At 40.4% G+C, this 25,496-nt stretch overlaps 1 protein-coding gene across 1 annotated transcript; it reads right to left on the minus strand.

The window, feature by feature from the left end:
• Positions 1-1,754: 1,754 nt before the first annotated feature.
• Positions 1,755-21,203, minus strand: aebp1a (AE binding protein 1a). Its single transcript, XM_084746587.1, has 20 exons — positions 20,454-21,203; positions 13,721-13,978; positions 13,567-13,635; positions 12,247-12,303; positions 11,030-11,089; positions 10,860-10,919; positions 9,749-9,826; positions 8,747-8,856; positions 8,518-8,657; positions 7,006-7,090; positions 6,779-6,923; positions 6,378-6,457; positions 5,262-5,385; positions 4,950-5,146; positions 4,352-4,525; positions 4,129-4,254; positions 3,792-4,038; positions 3,561-3,700; positions 2,558-2,657; positions 1,755-2,456 (listed from the first exon to the last, which is right to left on the minus strand). The coding sequence occupies exons 1-20, from the start codon at positions 20,704-20,706 to the stop codon at positions 1,891-1,893; spliced, it is 3,069 nt and encodes a 1,022-aa protein (XP_084602713.1). The 5' UTR covers positions 20,707-21,203; the 3' UTR covers positions 1,755-1,890.
• Positions 21,204-25,496: the final 4,293 nt, after the last annotated feature.

Consider the following 25,496-nt stretch of genomic DNA (forward strand, 5'->3'; position numbering starts at 1 on the left):
AATTGAACTTACGATTTACAATCTTTTCCTGTTGGGTTCAAATAACAGTTTCACATTACTTCAGAAGAGCACCTGCAGTTTTTGGTTTCTGAATATGTTTTGGTAACCTGCTATAGTTTGAATACAGCTGTCCTCAACTGCACAGACAATAAAAACTGAAGAATTAAAATGCACATTTTATTCATTGTCTTAAAAGGACAATTCACCTCCTGTAGTTTTGTTTATCCATCTCGATGGTTTCAGTGTGAGGTGCAGAGTTTTGGAGATAATGGCCAATAGAATGGAACTAGACTGCATTTGCATGACCTGCTTACTCAAGATAATCGACAGATAATCCTTGTTTCAAGCAATTTCATGTAGGAGTTATTTTCTTAATGTGGTAGAACTTACTGGCAGTGCTTTCTGGAAAGAGATGCTGGTGTTAAATGTTTAAAATGTACAAAGAATGAACAATCTGGACGGATAAATGTCCAGTCCATATCACTCCACTGTGTTTCTCCTGGCTTGAACCTTAATTAAACCTTCTAAGAAATGTTATTTACTTTGTTATTTGAACCATAAAATAAAACACAGACTACAGTAATTTAGAAAATAACTTCATTTTAATCAAATGCATTCAGCAGTACATTAAATCAGTTTAACTGAGGCTGGCAATCACACTGTAAAGTCACGAAAGACACACAAAGATATAAATGAATATCTAATGGAGAAGTACCTAATCACATCTTGTTTGTGTTGTGACATAATGTATATTAAACTTGTCATCTCTGCTCAGCAGAAGCTTTCTATTCCACATCAATTCTCTGTTAAGAATTTCCCCCAAAACACATTTTCCCTTAAAATAACTTCCACCTGCACTCAAAGTGTTGATCCAACAAGTGAAAACTTTGTGAGATCTAAATAATTAACCTGTGTTGTATTGTGTTTAAAAAAAAAAAAAAAAAAAAAAAGCTGTGATGTTGCAGCAAACTGAAGTGGTTATTAAGGTCTTTGTATGTTCAGACCCAGTATTAACATGCATCTTTGTTGATCCAATCAGCTCTGAGTACACATCAGGAGGTGGTCTAGGCTCCGTGTGACCACGTTATTTTAGCAGTGTGAACACGAACGTGTCCTCACCGAAAAACCGCCTACTTAACTGTCGTCCAGTTGTTGTGCTGCTGTACTTTAACTGAAGTCCATCATTTGGCTCACTGTAATGCAGATGACGTGTTTACTTGCCAGGATAAGCAGCAGATGTATGTGAACACACTAGTAACCCCAGACTTCATTTAAAAATTGCACTACTTTGAGAGTTGTTGAGTGAGAAGAAACTTTATAAACTTGGTGAAATGTTGTCTATGACAAATTCTTAATTACTTGGGCCCAAGTGGTATAGATCAATCTATGTCTTTATTTGTAGAAAAATATTGTGTCTAACAACACATTTTGCAGACTATTTGCATACAGAGCAGGGAGGTAAAATGGCTATGGTGAATTCTTAATCATTCTTGTCCTCCAGTAAATTTGGCATTGAATGCAAAACATTAAGTTTTTTCTTTCCCTGTAAAAAACATTTTCTTGTGCTGTGAAGAGCAGGCAGGAGAGATGCTCCGCGGTGCGCTGGGATGCACCCTCATCATAGTTCAGTTATAAAATCCCAGCGCACCATGGAGCATCTCTCCTGCCTACTGCTGACAGCACAGGTGAAAATATGTGTCATTTGATCTAAGAGTTTAGTGCAGCACTGAACTAAAAACACAAAAACTGCCAAATGGACTTCAAACTGACCAAACAGCTGTGCTTTTATTAACATACAGAGCGTACTTAGACCTGTCCAACTGTGATCAGATCACCAAGGATGCATGATGATACCAGGTCTGAACAGGCTCATAGATGTGGATGCGGTAATCAATCAATAGTGTATTCAAACGGATAGTCCTGTGTAGGCACGGAGTCAAAGATGACGCTGTCAAACGGGTTCTCTGTGGACCAGCTGTCCACAGGGAACCAGGAGTCGTACCAGGAGGTGGTTCTCTCTGTTTCTGGTATTGTTGTAGGGGCTCTCGTTGTCGTCGTAGTTGTCGTCGTTGTTGTCGTGGTCGTAGGAGTGGTGCTGAGACTGCCTCGTAGTCTCTGCAGACGCAGGCGGCGTAAGCGCATGATCCTGAGCCGCCGGAGTCGCTCTGCTCTCTGAGCACTGGCGTGACTCTCTGTGGTGCTGCTGGGGACCGTGCTGGCTGGGGTCGGCCTCACAACGTGTACTTTGGGGACGAGTCGAATGGGCCTCTTGCCGTTGAGCGCCATGATTTGTTTGATGCGGTCCCAGTTGGATTTGGCTAAGGTGAAGCTGCACGGAGTGGCTCCGGAGTCGTAGCCCACCATGCACAGCCGAGTCTGAGGGGTGTAGCCGTCAGCTTTGGCGGTCACTCTGTACTCACCGGGATTCAACAGCCGCCAGTAATCACCACCGAAAGCTACAATGAAGGATTTTGGGAAGGTCACTCATGAGAATCTGAAATTCTTTAAAATGCAAAGACTGTAAACTCAAAGTATCTTTTTGTTGTTCCCAACGTACCAGTTTTGACATCATGCCGTATTCCTTCCACAGTGATGGTGGCGTTAGGCAGCGGATTTCCCTCCACATCTCTCACTACGCCCTTTATCCCTCGATGTACCTGCGCAGAAACAGCATGTCATGACTGAAATCCCACCTGAAGTTCCAGTGACAGTTTCAGTGGGACATAACAACTTTAGACTTCATCTCTACAAACAGATATCTGAACGTAGAATCTGCAGGCAAGGGAAAGGACTGGCATCAAAAGTGTTCTGGTTTCCATTTGCAGTCGGACTCTTATTGATCAATCACGCTTGAGCAGGCTTTGGTTACACACACTGGCTATCATCTGACAATGATTTTGCTTTTTATTAGCTTTCTTTCTTTATCTGCATTCACATGCAGAACTTCGTGCACAGAGATTAGCTCCCAATTCATTGCTTGGACTTTAGGCAATGACCAGTGCACGAAAGAGGAAGTCTTGGCCCGGATGTCCGTTATCTGGATATCTGCTGGCTAAACCAGGAACCCAGAAACACTGGCTGTTGAGCCCAGAGTCTAAATTGTTGTCAGGCAATAGCAGATGGGTTCTGAGGTGACTTTAGACAAGACTTAACAGAAACTAACAAAGAATTTTATGTGATTATAGCATCTTTCAAATTACTCTGAGGGCATTAGGTTTTGTTTGCAATTAAAACAAGTGGTTTCCCATTTGAGCCGATCTGTGTGGGGAGCCAGCACTGCAGTCTCCTGCTTCCTCCAGATGGTCATAAAGAGTTATGAATCCTACATATGGTGGCTTTCAAAGTGGTGCTTTACCCAAAAGTCCAGGAAGGTTCAGACTACACGATCAATCAATCATAGAGGCAAAAATTCTTGCTGTGACTCAACCAAGAGACATGACAGACTGAACAATCATAGCTTGTTGTCTTTCACGACCTGCGTGCGTTTGACATCGGCAGAAGGAGCAGGATTTTAGGTGATGTGTCCCAACTCTACTTTAAGTCATCAGTCCGGTTCTCACCTGTTCAATGAAGGACAGCAGAGCCTCGCGGTTGTTCTCCCACTCGAGAGGAAGTTCACTTTCATGGGGAAACTTGTCACAGCCCAGGAAGATGGACAGCTCAAAGCAGTTTGTGTGCAGGTAACTGAAGTCATTCATACCTGTTGGAGAGGATGGCAGTTAAGTAAAACTGTCACAATATTATGTTGAATTTGAATTTTGTACAGCTACATCAGATGTGTGGACACTTACTGCCCACCACTGGCTTCCAGGTGGCCCTGTTGGTGATGCCCTGCCCCCCAGTGACATCATCACCATGGCAGGAGCCTCGATACGTCTCCGTCATGGTCAGATGGCTGTGGGCATACGACATTGCCAACCATCGAAACATGGCGTCATCTGGCGTCTCCCTCAGAGCTCCCTCATTCTGCCGCTGAATGCGAGCCCACGTTTCCTCGTTCATCTCGGCGTTCGTTCTCCAACGCCGGCTGTCTGTCAGCTTTAACAACATCAAAATATTCTAAGTTTACTGACACTTGCTGAGGTAATCTATATATTTGTTTGGTTCTTCATGGTAAAATATCCTTACAGAAATGGGTGGACGCTGCATGTCAAAGGGATATGCAACCAGTTTTTCTCCTCCTTGCAGATTAGCTCCAAGCACAAACGGGTTGCGCTCCATCCAGGAAATGATGGCTTTGGTCTCAGTAGCGAGCTAAGAGAGGAAGACGGGCAGAAACGTTTGAATGTTAACACATTCTGTTGCAGGATTTGAGAGGTAAATGTACCCTTGTGGTATAAAACAGACTCACAGAGCCGTTGAGGAAGTTTTCTGGGAGCGGGATGTGATGATTGGGCACTATACGAGGCACCCAGCCTCTGTCCTCGGCTCCCCACAAGATGCTGTTCAGATCTGGGAAATTCTGGAAGATGTCGTAACCTTCTTCAGTCCAGTGGCCCAGCGCCCAGTTCCCCATCTCTGAGCCCTGCAAGACAAGGAGGAGGACCATGTTAGATCTTAAAGTGCTTCCTAATAGTCCTAGAGTTTAGTTTTAGTTAGGTTTGGTTTTCATTAGTTGGTTAGTTGCAAAAAAACCCATTTCCAACTCCATTTGAGAGCTACACCTTGTCATTAGATTTGGGACTAAATGATCACAGACTGTTGCAGCACAGACCTTTTCTCTTGTGAAATATGGGGCAATTAACTGCTATGTGCTGAAAACTGGAGCTGCCATTAGCTCAGTTAGCTTGACAGCTAGCAGTCCGATTAGCTCCAGGTGTAAACTTGATAGAATGCTCCTTTAACAAAAACACTGGTGTGACTAAGGACACCTGTTTTCTGACCCTGAGTCTCATTTTTTTAAAACTTCTGTACAGGGTTTAAAAATTTCTGTCCCAAGCCCGTCGTACCATCTCATAAGCGAGCTCGTAAGCATCGGGGTTGAGCGAAGGCACCAGGTGTATTCTCACTCCGTCCACCAGGCGACGCACTCTTGGGTTCTCATCATTGTACTCCTTGCACAGAAACTGCATCAGCAGGAGCAGAAGCTCCCGACCCAGCGCTTCGTTACCATGGAGACCAGCTGTGTACCGAAATTCAGGTTCACCTAGAGACAGTGGGACAAAAGGAACAGCTCACAGAAAATTCTTGTTTTACACTGATAAAAACATACTGAACCTTTAACATGCACAGTGTAATCGTTCGCTGCCTGTCTCTCGTACCTGTCTCATGCTCTCCGGGGTTGTCAGAGATTTCCATGGCGTACATCTTCAGGCCCTGAGAGCTTTTACCGATGTTGTAGATCCTGGTGATGTTGGGACACTCTTCGTTTATCACCTTCATCATCTGGAACAAGCGGAAACACATTTGTGACGTCATTCCTCACAGAATTATGAGCTATATGTACTCAGGAAGTTTCAGAAAATTCTTATTGGAGGGAAACTGTTCATCCAAGAAAGTCTGGGAAGGGCTCAGTTTTTAAGTGACATCACAGTCCCTTCACACACTAACAATAGAAGGCATTAAATACAAGTAAAATGCATCACATAGTCCCTTTAATAATGTTACGCAACACTTATTTTTTATTAATCAGAGTTAAAGGGATAGATCAGTTTTTTTAAGTGGTGCTATATAAGGTACTATAGTGTATCACCTACAGTAGACGGTGGTAAACATGCCCCCAGTTCGGAGAAGCAGCAGGAGTGCTGGTGCAGGAAGCTAAGCAATGTACTGCTGTGGACAGGGTCAGCAGGAACATGTATTTTTGACCCCTTTATTTAGAATATTCTCATCACTTTGCTGTCAGACAGACTTTTCTAATCTGAAACCGCCATTATATAGGCCAAATATCGCTCTCTCCAAATCAACCAAACTCCATTGGCAAAATCAGTAATTTTACCTCACAGAACACAGGCATTGCTGCTTTACTGCTGCCTCAATCTATTAGTTTGTTTGTGTTATTGTGTGACTTTGGTGATTTAAAAGGATAGTTTGGCTTCACCAAAGTCACACAATAACACAGACAAACTAAGAACAGAGGCAGCAGCAGATGAGTAACTCCACTGTTGATTGGTTGACTGGTTGATTTGGAGAGAATAATATTTGGTTTATATAACAGATGTTTTCCAGTAGAAAAGGCTGTGTGATGGAAAGGTTAAGTAATGAAAATATTCTTCTAACACCTAAACTGATATTGAGTTTTTAATTTTTTTTATTTTTAAGTGGCTGAAATACCTTTTGCTACTGATTGCTGAGGTTCCACGGTTCTGACTGACTATCGATAAGTACCTCATACCACCCCACTTCAGATAATACGAACTATCCCTTTAAAAACAGACCTGTCTCATCTCCTTGTAGTTGTGGTGTCTGTAGTCCAGGTCGTCCGACGGGGTGACTTCATTCTCACTGTGATAGCTGCCTGAAACAAGAAACTCGCTGACTTGATGATGGAAAAACTTTGCACAGTTGTTCTGTGATGCTGTTATGTAACACACTTTAACACCGAGGTCATGAAGTTCTTGTTGTGAAATAGACTCTTGTACACCAGCACTGCCGGGTGAAACCAATCTAATGTCAAGTTTGGCAAAAAATTCAGTTTTTTCCTCCAGCGGACGGTGACGTATTCCCCAAATTAATGAGCAAACTGTGACTCATGAGATCATGAAAGCCTTCAAACAACATTCTTTAAAGGTTAGATATGTTCAGCGGTGCCGTGTTTGTTGTTTTCTGTGATACTGACTTGGTAGCTGACAGGCCAGGATCTCAGCTCTCAGACACAAGCTGCCGTTCCAGCTCTGAGGAAGGATGCGGATGTATCGCGCCACCACAGGCCACGAAAACAGATTCATCACCGGTGTGTCCTTATCAACGTTCCCATAGAACAGCTGCAAGAGGGGATACAGTTAAAATGTAATCAATCAATCAATGCCTTTACATTGAACACTGGCTACCATCTGATCCACTCACCCATTCAGCGTATCCATCATGCAGCGTCGTCCAATCACGACTGTCGTTACTGAACGCCACAAAGTAGGAGGACATGAAATCCTCGCTAGGAAGAAAACACATTAATCTGTTAATATTTCTGCTGATCTGTATGGAAACATATTTTTGCCAGGAGAAGAAAAAGTAAAAATACTTACAGTGTATCAAAAATATGAGATGCTAAGTCAAAATTATGACATTTTAAAGCTGCACTTGTTGCTTGTTGCATGAATCTAACCCAAAGAGAACTCTGCAGATCCTCTCAGCTCTGCTCAGTGTTTTTTAGGTGGCGACCTCTAGTGGCCGTAGCAGTTATGACGGGAACAGTAAAAAGCAATAAAGTCTGCGTATGGATGGATGGCTCAAACAAACACAGGACTTAAAGCCAGGAGACCAGGGTTTGTGCCCCAAGTGAAACCAAAAGTAAGCGTTGACTTATTTAACGTAACTTACACTTATTCTAATGCAAATCATGATGTTTTCCTGAACCTAACCAAGTAGTTTTGGCGCCTAAACCAACCCAAACAGCATCGTTGTTTAATGTCACAAGATTTACGCAACGTAATTAAGGTCTTGCATGTTGTTGTGTACATAATGGAGCATTAAGCACCTAGATTCTCAGACTGTGGTATGTGTATCACAGGTGGTATGCAAGCTCCCTCTAGTGGTATGTGGAGTAATGTAAGAAAGGAAAAAAATAATTTAAAAAGCATAAGACTATCAAAATATTACGAATTTTCAAATTTAACATAAAATATACTTAAGAAGCGCAAAGTAGTAAAGTGGTTCTTGGAGAGCTTAATATTTTCTGAAATGGTACACAGTTTAAAAAGTTTGAGAAGCAGATAAAGAGCCTGTCGTTTCCACAGGAGGTGGTGGAGACCAAATATGGAGCTAAAAGAAGGTGAATATTCGACTAACATTTATCAAGTGGACACAAAACAAAAATCCATATGAGAAATAATGTTGCTCTCTGTCTGCTAGATGTGTAAATATGCCACAAGACATGTTTCCGACCAAATGCATCGTAAATTTTGACAGAATTTTGAGTAAATCTGCAGCATCCAGGTGGGGCCAGTTTTTCTGTGTATTTATGTGAGGAAGGTTTCATCAGATCTGTGCATCATGGATGTGTTATAGAGACATGAGGAAACAGCTGATCAGTCATGTGAGTTAACTGCTGGTTACATCAAAACTAACTTGTTCAGGAAAAATGTTTCCATCTCCCATTAAGAGCATTAACTTGTAAAAAACTTTTCTCAATCAAAATTTAAGGAAGTTTTCTCAATTTCTGTTGCAAAAGTGATTATATGTATGTCAGCGTCGTGTTTACAGCTTTTTGTGCTGCTCCCAAGTGACCAAAATGAGTTTCTGCATCAAAATTATGAGAGAATGTCTACTAATATCCTATCATTTCATCTGTTGTCTTTCTTTTCCTGACAGAATGAATCACAGCAGCATCAGTGCATGAAGTGAAGTTTAATGAGGACTCACTGTAGCTCTGAGTTTCTTCCCTGAGTGATGATTCCACTGAACTCAACCTCTCGGCGGGCATCGACCTCAAACCAGTGGTTACTCTCCTCTGGCTCTGCACACCAGGCGCCGCCGTACAGATCCTCGTCATTATCAGAGCCCTGCAGGAGACCAGAGTCAAGTTTTTCATCCAGATAATGGATTCAAACTCTCCATTTTCCCAGTTTTTTTGCAGGCTGTTTGCATCTACCTGCATGTTGAGTCGTCCCCTCTGAGCCGAGAAGCCGTGGTGAGACTGAGAGGAAGCCAGCAGCTGGTCGTCCTCCACCCGGTGAGACTCCAGGCCCAGCGGAGGACACTCTGAGAGGAAAGGTAAACACGCAGACGTACACAAACAGGATCTGCTTGTCAAATGTTCCAGAAAGACTGTAATTCAAAACATACATTAGCTACAGTCTTGGGAGCAGAAGAATGAGGCCATTAACAAGTCAGTCAAAAGCAGTTTTTCTTTTTAATGAAGACAGACGGCGCAGTAAAACATGTCTTTAAAGACAATGTAGTAGTTTTAAATGGGCTCAGTGGATTAATGAATGAACAGTCGGGGAAGAAGAAGATTAAAGTCCTGCAGTTAAAACCTTATTTAAGTAAAGGTATGTATCAGCAAAATGTATAAAAAGTAATATTCCTGCTGCATTAAAGTGTATGTTGTATTTTTACTACTTTATATACTGTTGGCTAGTTTTAGCAATGCATCATGGTCTATAAGATCATCATATGCTTTGTTTTTAAAGAGTTTATTTAGCTTTTAAAGGAGGAGAATTTTCTCAAGACATAAAGGAACACGTAAAGGGAAAATCCACCACTTTTCATGTGTCTTTAAAGGGACAGTTCACCCCAAAATCATTATCATCTAGATAGTTTTGGTGTGAGTTGCAGAATTTTCCAATATAATAGGACTAAATTGTGCTTCACTTGTGTTACCCAAAGCACCATAAGCAGTAGGATCCACCAGAACTACTTATTTTTTACTAGAAAGAGAGTAGATCCTTCATGAAACTTCACGACAAGGTCTGTGGATTATGTAGAGTAACTGGGTCGTGATTTCTGGAGAGACGCTGCTGTTGAGTGTCAAATGTAAATGCCGGGTGCCATTTATACTGGAGAGAAGACAGATGTCTCCAAAACTGACGCCGAAAAAGTCTAGATGGATGAGAAACAGGTGAAGAAAGTTTAAAAGTAGTAGTCGTCTTACTCTTTGGTTCGGGCGGCACTGCCATCTGCCTCAGCCTCTCCTCCTCCTCCTCCTCCCACTGCTTCCTCAGCCGCTCGGCTTCACAGCGTAATGAGAAAACAATATGTGTCAAAACATGTTTTCACATGGACCCCGCTCTCCAGCCGTCACCACCGCGCAAAATATTTCCATATGTGCTCGTACAGTCAGAGCACCTCCGTTTCCACTCAGTCGTTCCTCATGTGTTTCCAATCTGAAATATGGGTCAGTCTGGTCTGTTCGACTTAATATCTTCAAGACCATTCGTGCAGCGGAGTTTTTGCTTGACATTTCGTTTGATTTTACTGAATGTTGTGTAACTTTAATAGACAGTTATCAGTCACCTCCCTCTCTGCCTCCTCATATCATCATAACATGAGCCAGCTGAGCTTTACGTAACAATACACAACAGGACACTAAACAGAGCAGCTGTTAGAAACTCTTCATCCCTCCTCCCACCTCTGTCTCCTTTTCCTCCTCTATTTCAAGTTTTCATATTGTCATCACTAAAAAACACTGATGAATTAAGGATAAAGTAAAAGTCTTAGTCTTACTGTAAACAAATCCCATAAAAAGACCAAAAACAACAACATGTTATCACGTCTCTCAGTACTTTCTGACTTCCTGTCTGTGGCTCTCAGCTCTAAGCCCATTGGTTCCCATTTATATATGTGTATAAATATGTGGTTTCATCTTTAAAAAGGTTCAGTAGTTTTATAGTGTCGTCCCTGTATAGGCTACATATTTTCACGTTACTACAACATATTTATCTCGAACATTATAACTTATTGCTATAAAATATAACATTTCATGTTACAATGAATTAACTTGTATTGTAATAATGTGACGACATAACAACATAACAATATAAGTTACCACATAACGTAAAGTGATTTCTATTGTTTATTGTTTATTTATACTGTAATAATGTGTTAAAACATCACATTATAACTATATATGTTATAAGGTAACAATGTACTAATCTATAATGTATTGATAGTAAAAACACTCAATGTTGGTTCTGATGAATGATGAAAAGTAAAGAACATCGTTATCATCTGCATCAAGATGTCCAGAAAAATAAAACAAATACCTTTTTCTGCCTTTTCTTTTCGAGCTCGTTCCTCCTCCTCTTCCTGTTTCTTTGCAGCCACTATGAATCAAACAGACGCAGAAAATAACTCATCTCATCACTATGGAAAACTGCATCATGTGTGATTTTAAAGCTCATTTGGTGAGAAGTTATCGTAGTGATGAACGTACAGTCGGCGTAATCATATTCTTCATACCAGGGGCCGATATACGGGACGGTGGTGGTTTCCTCTGAAACACAAACAGATGACTTTTCATTATTTACATCCCTGTGAACATACTCACACGTAAATAGAAACTATAATGAAGTAAGAGAGAAATGACACTTGTTATACAGTAAATATTTAATAGTAGATAAAAGTAATCTTTATTATTTTTAACAAACTTTGCAAGGTTAGTTGGTATCTTAAATAACTTAACAGATTTAGCTTGAATTGATCCTGTAGTATCATTTTACTAATCTGTTCCTTCTGTTGTAAAAACTAGGACAAAAGTTTTCTCTCCTGAGTTTATGACTCAAAAACACGTGAAAAAGGTTCCTTTTTTTTTTTAATGTGCAAAAACATTGCAAAATTGTCAGGAACATTAAACTTTAAAGGCTGAGGTGCACAGCAGCCTCTTGTGGCTGAAATGAGTATTACAACAACAAACACTGAAAAAATGATACTGATTTGACCACAAAGCCTAAGTTTAGACAAAAAAAATAATTCCGTATGCAGGAAGGAGAGAAAAAAAAGATCAATTTAAGCACAAAATAAATCATAAACAGCCTGTATTACACTGGCAGTTTATTTTCAGGTGGTTATACATTAACAAAAACATATATGACTATTATAATCCATTATAAACCGTATTCTGACAAAACTAACCCTCCTATATCTTACACACTGCACCTTTAAGACATAAACACAGGACAGAAAACAGTGTGGATCTGTAATAATCACAAAAATATATCAGAAAAGTACAACCACAACTCCTACATTTATACAAAATCAGTCTCAAACATGACTGTAGACTGCATAGACCTACACAAGACTACATAAACACATATAAACCTACACAAGACTACATAAGCACATTTAAACCTACACAAGACTACATAAACACATATAAACCTACACAAGACTACATAAACACATTTAAACCTACACAAGACTACATATTGTGCACGAATGCAACCATGTAATTTTATTTTTTCTTTTGGATCAAGTGGGTTCCATGTAAAAAGACCATTTATAAATAAATACATTAATACATCAATAAATACTAAGACAGTGCATGTTAAGATATGGTGCCTATGAATAAAGCTGACTTAACAAACTGAGCAATACCGTGAAAATCACAGTTTTAGATAAATGTAATAGTTGAACAAAATAAGAGAGGGGTACCTGGAATATACATGATGACCTCAGTGGTTGTTGTTATTTTCCTATCAGGCTTCTGATCTGTGAAGAACACAGCACAAACTCATCAGGTTTTATGGTAAAACTTCTTACATCAAATAAACTCTAAAGTGGCATTTTAATCAGCAGAAGTCTCGTCATTACAGAGGAAATACATCTGCATGAAAAACTCAATACATTAAATTCAAAAAGTGAAAAAAAAAAAACTCCCCTGACCCAGTAATGTGTCTTGATGTGCTCGCTGAAAACATTTCAATAATAAATTTGTGTTGTGGAGAGCAGCCGTATCCTGCTTTGAGTTCTCCTCTACATGAAATCTCCAGTTTTCACAGCCCTCGTAACCCGCTGGAACCTTTGAGTTTCCTCGTAAAAGGCTTCATAAAATGTTTGGCTCTGAATGAAGAGATGCTGATGAAACCTACGTCTGGCATCCCAGCAGTCTCAGCTTCTTTCAGACTGCATGAAAGTGACGAGGCGTATAGATACACGTGATACACATAAATCAGTGCTGAGGTGATTCAAACTGACTCTTACATTTTAGCAGCAGTGCTCAGATCTTTCATTCATGTGTAATCAAAGTCTCCTAAAGCCCCGACACGCCAGGTTGACTTGAAACATGTCCCTTACACATGTCCCTTGTGTGTGTGGTGTGATGGTGTGCGTATGTTTGAAAACTGGTCACCATTCGCTTAAATTGTTCAGGAAATTCTGCATGTGTTCCTGTGAAACTGCAGCAGTGTTTTGTGGTAGATAGTGAGTGAATTTTCACTTTTGGGTGAATTATTCCTTTAATTCATGCAGCTGTTTGCAGCAGCTCCATGCGTCCTGTTAATTTAGACACGAGGCTGGTGCCTGTTTAAAAGGCAGCTGGGAAACAAGATGCAGGAGCTTGATTTTTTTTTTTTCAGTTTTTGATGTGCAAACTATACATTTACTGCCACTAGACAACTTCACTGCTAAACTTTAATCCCTCTGCTCCGAGCGCAGCCACTGGTGCTCTTTTTTCTTTTCTCTCTTTTGCCTTGTTTCTTCCACAGTCTTGTACATCATGAATATTCAGACATACTGCAACAAAACTGCAGACTACACAGAAAGGTTTTAGTTTTCTCTGAGACCACGTCAATTACACCTTTTCCCAATGACGTCAAAACAAGCTGCCCACCCCAGGTTTTAGAGGACCTAGAGTACTTCAGTTACTGTACTTAGTTACTTTCCCAGTCCACATTTTAGCAAAAAGCACCACAGCAGTGGATTATGAGTATTTGAGCACGATGGACACAAGTTGTCAGAGTTTTAAAGTCTCACCCAGGCCAGGCTCAACAGGCTCCTCAGGCTCCTTCACTACAGGTCCCTCTGGGGTCACAGGTTTAAATACTGTAAAGATCAAGTGAAACAGTTAAAAAGCTGGACTCCGTCAGACCAGATTACGTCTGATTTCCATGATATAATGTGTACATACGTGTGTCCCAGCCCAGTTCAATCAGCAGCTTCTCCTCCTCCTCCTCCAGAGACGGACGTCTGCTGTCTGGCTGCACCGTGGTGGTGGTGGTGGTCATCGTTTTTGGTTTCTTGGTGGCTTTTGGCGCCTTTGGCTTCTTTGTAGGTTTTGGTGCTTTGGGTTTTTTGGTGGGTTTTGGAGATTTGGGTTTTTTGGTGGGCTTTGGTGCTTTCTGCTTCTTTGCTTTGGCTTCTTTCTCTGCTGCTTTCTTTGCCCTGGCTGCAGAGAGAGAAAAACACTGGGTTACTTGAAGCCACTATAAAATGTGTGTGTATAGACATGTACATGAAACAGCTATGTAGCTTCTTTTAACATTTTATTGTCCTTATATGAACTTTTACTGCCAAATGTTTCTCTTGACTTTTTCTTTATAGTCTGTTTGTTAACACACATGTATTCACAGAAAACGCCAAAATGTACCTATAAAACATTTTAAAACTGAGGCTCAGACACTGACGTAAACGCAGCAGGACCTGGTTCTGAAGGAGAACTCAGCCAGCGAACGGGTTTGTTTTGGTCTCAGACCAAATAAGAAAGCACCCAGAGGGGAGACTAATGCCCAAGACTAATAATCTCCCCAGGAAGCTGTTTCTTTGACAGACAGTCCTGTACAGTGAACAGTTATATAACAGCAGACAAAGTTTGGTCTGAGAGGAAAAGTCTGGAGGTAAATCAGTCCAGATAAATCAAAAGTTTCTTCCCTCCTGGGAGCATGACTGCACTGTAAAATCAAATAAATTAAATTTACCTCATCTTTTTTCTATGGAAGCTTGTTTCTGCCAGTGTAAATGGGGGGCAAAGTCATTGTAATGAGAATATTTGATGAAATTATTTTTTTTCAAGGTGCTCTTTGAGAAAGTTCAGGATTACTTGGAGATTTTGGTTTTGTGTTCTGCACCAAACCTATCGGCTTCCCTGTGTCAGCTTGACTTCAGGAAGCAGAACAAAAAGTTCCAGAGTGTAACTCCCCAACGAAACCACAAATTGTTGTTTTCACGTTTCCGTTAATGCACGGATGACACAAACCAGATAAAACGTGTTAATTAGTGAGCTTTTTGAACGTCCCCCAAATTCTTCTAGTCTCAGCTCTGACATGAGAGAAACATCTGTCCTCTCATCTCACTCTCTGAGAGAAAGTGAATAAGATTCAAATTATCACTGTCAGCTTCAATCAGGATAGTTTGTCTTACACCATTTCAGGGCTTAAAATCATTAGTTCAAGTCTCATTAGTGAGAATGACTGGTAAACTAATTGTTCACTCGTCAAATTAATGAGTTGCACAGCATGCAATGTTTTTGGGTTAAAATTCCCAGAGAAATTCTTAATTTTTCTTCTCATGTGGAGAAAGTCATCAGGATGGAAGCTAGTTATGTGTTTTTACACGTCACATCATCATCACATCTTTTATAGTGGAATTTTTATCATATGTGTCGATACCGAAATATGTGCAATAAGCTAATATCAGCTGATATACAGACCTGGATGATTTGCATGATGGTAGTTTGCACAGCACTTGGTTAAGGTTAAGGAAAAGATAATATCTGGGTCAAAATGTTCACTCTCAAAATGTCTTTCAAATTGACCCCTCATAAGCCCCGCCCACTTTCACTTTGTGCTCCAATAACAGTTCAACAAGCCCCGTACCTTGGTGAACTTTTTCCTCTCCTGTTTCCTGTACTTAGGGAGTAACTGACAGTTGTCCTGTTCTGGCTATTCGGTGTGAGGATGCGTTAGCTCGTCTATGTTGAAAAGAAAAACTAATTTTTAAGTTTGTTTATAGACGATGTCTGGGCATTAGCCGGGCATTAGCCGGCTAATTTACAATTTCATTTAGCAGACAGTTTTATGCAAAGCGACACACATCTGAGAGCTGATACAACACAAGCTAGGATCTAAGTTACAAAAATTATCTAATGTTAGCAAAACATGTTGCTTTTATAGGAAAAGGTTGTTAAGGTTGACCGAGGTATCAAGCCTGGTCAACTTATTATTGGAGCACAGAGCAAAAAGGAGTGGGACGTTAGAAAGGTCACATGCTAAAAACCTGTGGCAGACAGATTCAGAAAAATTCAAAATGGCTTAAAATTGATCAAGATACAAATTTACACAATTCTGTTTCAAAAGTTACAAGCCAAAATATAAAGTTATCATTACAGTGTCACTATCTGGCCAAATTACATTAAATTCAACATTGCATGTCCTTGGGTCCTCAGCAACACACCTGCTAAATATGACGTTAATCAGATGAACAGTTGTCAAGAAAACTGAAGGACAGACGTACAGACAGACTCTTTCCTTAAAAAAAAAAGGTTAACAGACAAACAAACATATGGATGGAGGCGATCTCTGAACCTTCAGACTCAGATGTTTGGACCTTCAATCAGCTCGATGTTGCCTTACACCCCCTCAAAGGTCTGATGAGAAACTAGTGAAAGACTTAAAACTATGAAATAGGTGGTTTCATGTTTAACTACATGGAATATTACAGAGAGGATTTCTTCAAAGGTCTTCAGGGTTCAGAATGTTTTTAATCCACCGTTGTTACGCAACCATCATCAGACTCCAACGCTGCAGACACCGAGGGCGGCTTGCTTTCGTCTGCTAGACATGTTTCCTGATGTTCCACCGGTCCTTAAACACAACAATCCTTCACAGCCAATCCATTACGCCGCCTCGGCACACAGGGGAGCCACTTTTCATTACTGTCACTCACCTTTTCTGAGACTACACGCAGAAATAACATGAAACACCATGAGATTAGAGTGATGGAAGGGTTTTGAATTCCTTTGAGGACCACAAGGATTTTTTTTGGTTTGTTTTCTCAGAAAACATTATGGTTTTCTGGCACATGGTGTCTTTGCCAAATGAGGTGTGATGGTGAGCAGCTGCATTACTAACCAGGCACAGCAGGCCTCAGGCTCACAGAGGGGCACCAAAGTTCACTGCATGTCCAATGTTTTCTCGGTAATATACTGTAAAAAAAATAAATATACTTATTTGTGAGGAAACCACTCTGTCTTTCTTTTAGTAATTTCCGTGATTTTTAAAAATAAAATTTAGGTTGAATATTGTGGTGTATATTCCATATTTAAGGGTTTTTATTTTTTTTATTTGTCAAATGTGCAGTAAAATTTAGAGTAGCACATTCATTATGAGGCTATGCTAATCAGGCTATTGTCCAATGTGGTCATGCTAGCAGCCGTGGTCACAGCAATGCTTTGAACTAAATAAACACCAGCATGCTAACATGCTAACAACATGCTAAGCATATACAATGTTTACCATTTTAGTTTTAGGGTGTTAGCAGTAGCAAAATGGTAACGTGTTATTAACACTGCACATGAAGTACAGCTGAGGCTGATGGGAACGTCATTAGTTTTGCAGCTGTGTCTCGGAACCCTTCAGGTGTTGCATGACGTTGATTTAGCCTCTGAGGGCAACGGCGAAAAGGGTCTATTTGCCGTCTCAAAGACTACATGACACACCCTTAACCCAAACCACAATCTTTTTCTAAACTCAGCCTCGCCATACCAGACAATCTGAGGTCTCGCCACCTACTGATCATCTGGGGAAGTGCAAGATAGTTGGTGGTGAGAGCAGTCGCTAACAAACTTACACTATGCCTCTTACATTTTTTAAGGATATGTCTCACCAGAAACTATGTTGTCCCCTCTGTTCTCCTCAGTACTAAGTAGCACATACATGATGCCACCGCCCCAACATGACAGGGTGCCCTAAAGACTTCGGACTGGTTCGGCAATGCAGGTTTTTTCAAACTCTGTAATTGTTTCAACCCAGTTTTCACCAGGAAAGCTGGAAGATTATCCTTAGTCAGAACTGAGTGAGGCATTTAGAAACTGGCTTGTGAGTCTATCCTAAACCTAACCAAGCAGCCTAATTTTGGTGCGTAATCCAAACTGACTGTTTCGAGGGTGTGTCATGTTGAAGGGTGTTTTGTATTACTTTGCATCCACAGATACACCTACTTTCCAACAGCCAATATTTCAGGGCCTCCGGTATGACCAGCAGATATCCAGATAACAGAAACTTAAGATGAGTGAATGGAGTTGGTTTAGCGACTGCCCACACTGACTGTTTATCTGCACACAACCAAAGTCTGCTCAAACATGAAAATCTTGTCCCTTGTGTACAGATTTTGGTGCTAGAAAGATATTAAAATTCATCCTGAGACGGACATGAATGTCTGAACCAAATGTTGTGGCACTCCGTCAAATAGTTGTTGAGATATTTCACTCTGGAACAAAGTGGTGGACTGACTGAGTGACAGATTCAAACAAACATATATAACGTGTAGTATGTTTGTCCAGTGTGGGCTGTGCATTTTTTCCAGAATATAAAAATGTAAAATTTAATTCCTTAATCAAATCATGACAAGCCAACTAAAACACAGAAAACTTGTTGACAGCTGGTAGCATTTCTGGTGTTTTGGTTGGTTTGGGGGGCTGTGGGTCTACAGTCTGCTGTGTGCACTGTACTTAATGGGAACTTTAGGCTTGGGTTTGTTGCGTGGGGGCCCAACAACTAATGTTCCATCCATGCAAAAATATACAGTGAAATGTTACCAAAGTAAGCAAAAGATAACATTCAGGCTCCAAGAATCTGTGCAGAAAACAGCAATAAGTAATGCCAAAATATGACTGTAAAACAGGCTGATAAAGATGTTGCATGCTCAGCAAAGCCTCCCCCGGAAAAACAAAGCTTGAGAGAGATGAAAAATTGTTTTGGGTCTCAGGTTTAGTTAATTATGGCCTTTTATGTAACCAAAACCAGCCACACATGAAAAGCTCTGGCTGCTACGCCTGTGGTTTTGCTTCTTGCAGCGGAAAGTTAACATCCACAACATCAGTGCCATTGCATCAATGCTACTGAAAGTGGGCCGTCTCATAAATCCTGGTCATTGCTCACTTATGGAAAATCGTAGTGGAAATATTTCTGCTGTTGCTCAGGCTTTTTCACAGATGGGTCTTTCTTGCAGACATAATTGAGGCGCAGACAGACGCCACTCTCACGGCAAAGGCTCATTCTCTGATCACTGGCTCGAGAAAACAAGCTACTAAAACTTTTTTACAGTTGGCAGAGAAAGCAGGTCATGTAAGCAGCGGTGTGGTCGGGCTGCCAAGAAACTGTCAGACCACCAGCTGAATCACTGCAAGTTTCTGCACCGTCATGCCTGAATCACTGAGACATCTTGACCAAAACAAAACCCCAAAACTCCTCTTTTACTCTGGTTAAGAAATGCAAGTCATTTTAAGGCTCTAACAAAGCTTTTTGGGACTATGCAGACGCAAGCAAAGAAATCTCTGGATCAGTTCAGAGAAAAAGCTGCAGAACTAGATAACAGAGTTGAAACCAAATGTTTTCCTGCCTCAGAGATTGATTGCAGCCTTTCCTGTCTGTGTATCCTCAGTGTCTTGGCTGCAAGCTGTGACTGAAAGCTCAGAGAGGAGTCAAAGCCAGAAATGGTCAACTAGTCGATTCATTGATCAATCGATTGAAAGAAAGTTAGTTGCCAGCTCTTTTGAAAACTGATTGATCTTTTCAGTCACTTTGTAAGTACAAATGTCAAATATTTGCTGCTTCCAGCTTCTTAAAGGGATTGAACTGCTGCTTTGCTTTGTCATTTTTACAGTAAATGGAGCATCTTTGAGTTTTGGACTGTTGGTTGGACAAAAGAAGCAATCTGAAGACGTCACTTTGGGCCAGAGGTAGTAAAAGTACACACATTCTTTACTAGACTCTAGTGAAAGTAGAAATACTGATTCAACTACTTTACACAAGTACTTTACACTTTTACAAGTAAAAGTAAAAAAATCACAGGCTCTGAAATGTACTCAAAGTATAAAAGTAAAAGGTTGTCATCTTTGACATTATTTTTCATCCTGTTTGTCGTTGTGTTTTTCATCTAGTTACGTCTCTTTCGTCTTGTTACAGATCTTACCCTGTTTTTTTAATGTTTCGTTTTTTGTTTCTTACGTCTCAGTACATCATTTTGTTTGTTAAGTCATTTTTCATCTTGTTATGTCTCTTTTGACTTATGTATTTTTTATTGTTCCATCTTTAACGTTGTTGTTTAACTTGTTGCCTACTTTATGTTGTTTTTATCGTGTTATGTCTTTATGCTGTTTTTTTGTTTTGTTACATCTCTTGTATTTTACTACGTCATTTTGTTTGTTATGTCATTTTTCATCAGTAACATCCTTTTCATAGTTTTTTGTCTTGTTACGTCTTTTTTGTCTTGTTGTTTCCTTTTGGTCTTTTTTGTCTTTAATGTCTTTTGTCTCAATAATTCCCCTCAAATATATTAAACTGAAAAAGGCTATGTTGAAAATCTTAAGAGTAGAAAGAACAGATATTTGTGCTAAAATGTAGCAAGTAAAAGTAAAGTACAGATACCTGAAAAATCTACTTTAGTACAGTAACAAAGTATTTGTACTTAGTTACTTCCCACCTCTACTCTGGTCTCTGGAAAATTGTAACCATCCTTTTTAACTAAATTAATCAGTCAAACATGAAAATAATCTGCAAATTGATCGATACTGAAAATAATTGTTTGCTGCAGCCATAAAACTTTCTAACATTGAAGCTCATACAGTAGAGATTTAAACCCAGTCACATATAAGAGGATCTCAAGAGTTGACTTTGTGTCTGTGTTTGTCTGCAGAAGTTCCTTACCTGCCTCAATTTCCTCAGGTGTTTTCTTCTTCTTTGGTTTGGTCTTCTCTGCTTCCACCACCTCAGTGGGTTCGTCTGACATCTCAACGTCCCCTTCCTCCCCCTGTCTCCTGGGTTCCACAAGTCCTCGGGCTTCTCTCACCTGAACCCGTCCTCTGGAGACCTTGTCCTCCTTCACATCTTCTCCCCGAGCGCAGACCAGAGCGCAGCACAGGGTCAAACCCAGCAGGACGACCAGCACCTCAGCCCTCATTGCTCCAGTCGAGGCACAACACTGAGGAGGATGGGGAAGACCAGAGGCACTCCAAGAAAAAAAAATCCTAAATTAGCTGTGAAAATATCCAAACATCTGATCTGCAGATGCTCCAAGTCAGCTGTCACCAGACTCTGAGGTCCTTAAGAAGTCTCAGAAGACATGAAAGGGATGGAGAGAACAAAAGGATGAGCTTGTGGAGGTCTGGAGAGCTTCCTCCTCTCTGATGGCGAGTCAGCATGGAGAGAGGAAGAAAATGTTGTGGGCTGGAAGTTTTAAAGCAGCCTCCCGGTCGTGCTGGAGTAGAGGAAATGCATCTGTCTGGAGTGGATTTTCTCCAGCAGCAGCAACAGCGGCGGCAGCAGAGCAGAGCAGAACAGAGCAGAGCAGCACACCTCCTCCCTCCTCCTCTTCCTCCTCTTCTTCTTCTTCTCCCACATATTCCTCAGTCACATCTCTCCCTCATGGCCCTTCACCCCCTTTTCCCCTCACCCATCTCTGCAGCAGAGGGGAGGAGCATCTACCACATATGACATTCCTACGAAGGAGGAAAGAAAGAAAGAAAGGAAGGAAGGAAGAACATTAAAGAAGGACATTTTAATGTGGTTTGCAGTCATTCCTAGAATGACTAGAAGACTAGAGAATAACTTAAACTAAATTACTTCACTATAAAGACATTAATTCAAGCCGAGGCTCCACATTTCTTCAGGATCAGGACCTCTGCTGCCTCCTACTACAAATCCCGGAGATATAAGAAGTAAACGTGAGGTTGTAAACAATGTGGGGACAATATAGCAGTACATGTGCTTGCTTCTTTGGTTAGTTGTGCAAACTTTTGGTAGTTTAAAGCAAAGTAATAGAACTTTTGAAAGAAGAAATGCCACATTCTTTTTTACAAATGAAAAGTTGTATTCAAAATTCAATAATAGGGCTGCAACTAATGATTATTTTCATAATCAGTGTTATGAAATGACACAGGGAGTAAAAGACTTCTTGTATATGTTCCAGCTGGACCACGGGGACATGAATTGACAGCCCTTTAAGCCACGCCCCAACCCCCCAGTATACCCAGGACTTTTAGTCCCAGGATCAACTTTTCAAGGAGCTGGAAAGTTCCCTCAGCCCGTTGTTGTCTGTGTTTCCACTGCTGTTTAAAGACAATTTAACTGACTGATGTTTGAAGTGCCGTATAAAGCAGTGGACAGGAATCTTTATTTGTGCAACATAAACAGTAAGCACTTTGTTTTCAGTCCATCTGTCATTTGCTTTATTTTTCTTTAACTTTATTTTGATGTGTTGAACCACAGTGAACAAAAGACAAACTGGTTTGCAGCTGCAGGTTTGTAAAAATGCCAGGCGAAAAAAAAAATGCACCAAGTTCCTCCAAAGGTTCCTGTAGTCCCCGGGGGAAATTCCTGCGGTGGAAATGCTGCATTTGTTTTCTGCTGCAGCTGGTACCTCCACAATAGCTGATTGACATGGTGTTGCCAGGTGCTGTAACATCAACCTCAGCTCTATGAGACACAAATATTCAGGAATAATGGAGGAGATTATTTTCCTCTGAGGTCCTTTTTGCACTGACTTTAGCAGATTAATAACATTTAGGTTGTTATGTCTGTTGTGTGCAGCTTGGACTGCAGATTCCAGTCGTAAAAATCAAACATGTCAGGTAATTGTGAAGCTCCGACGGGTCTGATGTTCAGTCAGGAAATTTAAACTCCGAGTCTCTGCAAGATCAGATGTCCTGACTGTCAGTGTTGACCCACCTTACCAGAGCAAACTCTCCAAAATCTTGACAATGTTTTGCTGGATTCAGCCAAACCTCATTCAGTTTTATAAACTCACAGCGGCCCGTAAAACATGCACACTGAGTTTAAATGATCTGACATTAAGAAGTGAATTTAACTGATTTGAGTAATATTATACAGTGATATCTAGATGAAGAAATCACATTACATAACATTTATTGAATCGAGGTCTTGGTCAGCGATGGGTCACATTACCTCAGTGAGAGAAACTGTTACCAGATGTGAGGACTGAAGTATTTATTGTTTGGTGAACAAACTGAGTCATCATGTTATAAAGTCAGCAGAGGGACATTCTGTTCTGTTTGGTCATCTCGCCTTCACCAAATGATCGACATTAATTAAACAACAACACAATAAAATGCATTAAAAGTGCACGCGATACAGAATACAACAAAAGGTTCACGTGATGAAAGGACAACAGTCGTGTTAGCAGTTCTGTGGTGGAATGTAACTAAGTAAATTTACTCAAGTACTGTTGGTTGAACGATACAATCGTTGTGCAGGTGTCACTTTGGGTGAAGACGAGGAAAAGACACCGAGCCATAGACGTAGGCTATAACACACCTTTTAGTTGACAAAATGTATTTTTTTTTATTTGGTGTATGGGTGGTGAATATTTAAAAATAGCTGAGGCAACGTACTGCAATAGATTTTTGAGTTTTGAGCCCAACTCTAACTTTTTGACTTTTGAAATAAACTTTACAGTTAGTTGAAATGACTTTTCTTCTACTTTAGATGAACTTGAATCTTTGAGTTTTAGAAATAAAAAAAAATATTTCAAAAATTGGTCAGTGTTATTTACTATTTTCATTAATTGAAAATATAGAAATGTCAAACATGAGCTCTGTCTACAACGCTGCCTCCACTTTTACCTCTTTCTCAAAGAAGTACATTATCACGGCTTCCCCCAGCGTCGCCGTGTTTGTTGTTGTCAGAATCTTTTGACTCTTGATGAACTAATTTTTACTTCATTTTTTCTAATGCTAAGCTAAGCCCCTCCTCCAAACAGCAACTGTCCAATCATAGGTCTCCACTGCTGCTGATCGGAGCTGGAACTGATTAATACCTTCGACTGCTGCAGAGTCATTCTTCATCCGGGAATAAATGCCGATTGTAACCTTTCCCACCGAAGACAAAAGCCAGATGTGAGTTTGTGTTTGTGGTTCAATAAGTATGACTCTGGTTTTAGAAAATGTCCAGAGTCAGAAACTGATCATCACCCCACAGATGACTCATGTCCACACAGCAGACCGACAACAGCTGTCTCATCTGGGATGAAAAAAACCTGCATCTTTGAGAAACTAAGCACTTAAATTAGATTTATGATCTTATTTCCTGCAGAAAATGACAGAAAAAGTCTTTCCTGAAAGTCACTTGTCAACGATATCAGTCGTGTTTTATCACCCAGACTGTGAAAAAGAAAAATCTGTTTCCATTACTGTAGTTGTTGACTCATTTCTCTGCTCACACTCATAATGAGTAATAATATCCTCCTTTATCTGCCATTTTGTCCAATCGTCTTCTTTGTTTTCTTTTGACCTCCATCTGTTTCCAGTCCCTCATCGATGGAGGTGGTTTCAGATCTGTTCTGCTCTAACCAGCCTGCCAGGAAAAAAATCACAACAGCTGATCATAACGTGACGTCTCATCTTTCAGCGTAAAGATTTATTTATTAAGTGAAGAAATCTCAGAATTTGTAGCACCTGGAGGAAAGCTGATGCCAAATCAATTTTTATCTTTATGCTTCTTTCCTTTGCCAAATGCACAGAGCTGTTTTGAAGGCATTTTTTTAACTATTTATTAAAACTAAATACCTCACTGATTTGTCTCATTCACTATAATGGATGGACAGTTTGGAGAGTTTCGAACCCCCTGACATCTGGGGATAAAGAGTATGTGCTAAATTACATACAGATGTGCCCAGGAGTGTGTGTGTGTGTGTGTGTGTGTGTGTGTGTGTGTGTGTGTGTGTGTGTGTGTGTGTGTGTGTCTGTATAACAAAGAAGAAAAAAGATTAAAGCAGATGTGTGTGTTGTCTTTGAAATACTTCTAGTAAAGAATGAATTGAACTTGGCCAAGAAAGTGTTGGATGGAGTTAACCAGTTAGGATGTCCACTCCAGACCATCTGGACATGTCTCACATACACACACACACACACACACACACACACACACACACACTGAGACAAAGACCCCTCTAACCTCAATCTGAGACCCGTTAAACTGATCTGAAGTCATTTAAGAGGGTTCAGGGAGTTTAGTTTTATTTTACAATGCAACTCTTTCAGCTGAAATCTGACCCGCTCACTTCAGCTATTAGATTTGAGGTGAAAACAAGCAACATGTGTGTTAGAAAAGTTGTTTTATAAGATACATATGGTTCCCTCTTTCTTTATGTAATAATTCATATATATTTATATGGCTGTGTAGCTCTGGGGATGATGATGTAGGTATTTTCACTGCTTTGACTGAAATACCTCAAAAACTATTGGATGGATTTTCATGAATGTTTGTACAAACATTCATTGTCCTCAGAGGATGAACCATATTGAGTTTGGTGATCCTGTGAGTTTTTTTTTGTAGTGCCACCAGCTGGTAAAAGTTTTAAGTTGTCCAATGAAATGTTGCTACCTGATTATATGGCACACAATTATGCAGTCGTGGTTCCCAGAGGATGAATGGTATTGACTTAAGTGTTTTTAAGTGTTAAGTAAAAATCTCAACAACTATTTGGATTATTGGATGGATTCATGGGCAGACCCAGGGGGCGTGGCCTCAGGGGTATTGGCTGCAGCTGAAAGCTTATTGATAAAATTGACTTTGTCTTTGACTTTAGCTTGCTAGTGCTAGTTAAGGCTATATTGGAAAGCTTAATTGTGGGAAGGCTCTGGTTTGGCCAAGAAATAGCATGTAGATGAATGACTTTTGTTGCCTCTGGGGCAGGTAGAGGGTTAAATTATTAAAGAAACAAGAGGCAGAAAG

Source organism: Lutjanus erythropterus, chromosome 20 (assembly GCF_056507025.1).
Source record: "Lutjanus erythropterus isolate fLutEry1 chromosome 20, fLutEry1.hap2, whole genome shotgun sequence".
Lineage (NCBI taxonomy): Eukaryota > Metazoa > Chordata > Actinopteri > Lutjaniformes > Lutjanidae > Lutjanus > Lutjanus erythropterus.

Coding starts and splice junctions, on each gene's coding strand:
- aebp1a (XM_084746587.1), bottom strand. CDS start 20,706: ATGAGGGCTGAGGTGCTGGTCGTCCTGCTGGGTTTGACCCTGTGCTGC. Junction 8,857..9,748: donor AGTGCCGCCCGAACCAAAGA/GTAAGACGACTA, acceptor CTTTCCTCTCAG/AGTGTCCTCCGCTGGGCCTG. Junction 7,091..8,517: donor GGAAGAAACTCAGAGCTACA/GTGAGTCCTCAT, acceptor TTTTCTTCCTAG/CGAGGATTTCATGTCCTCCT.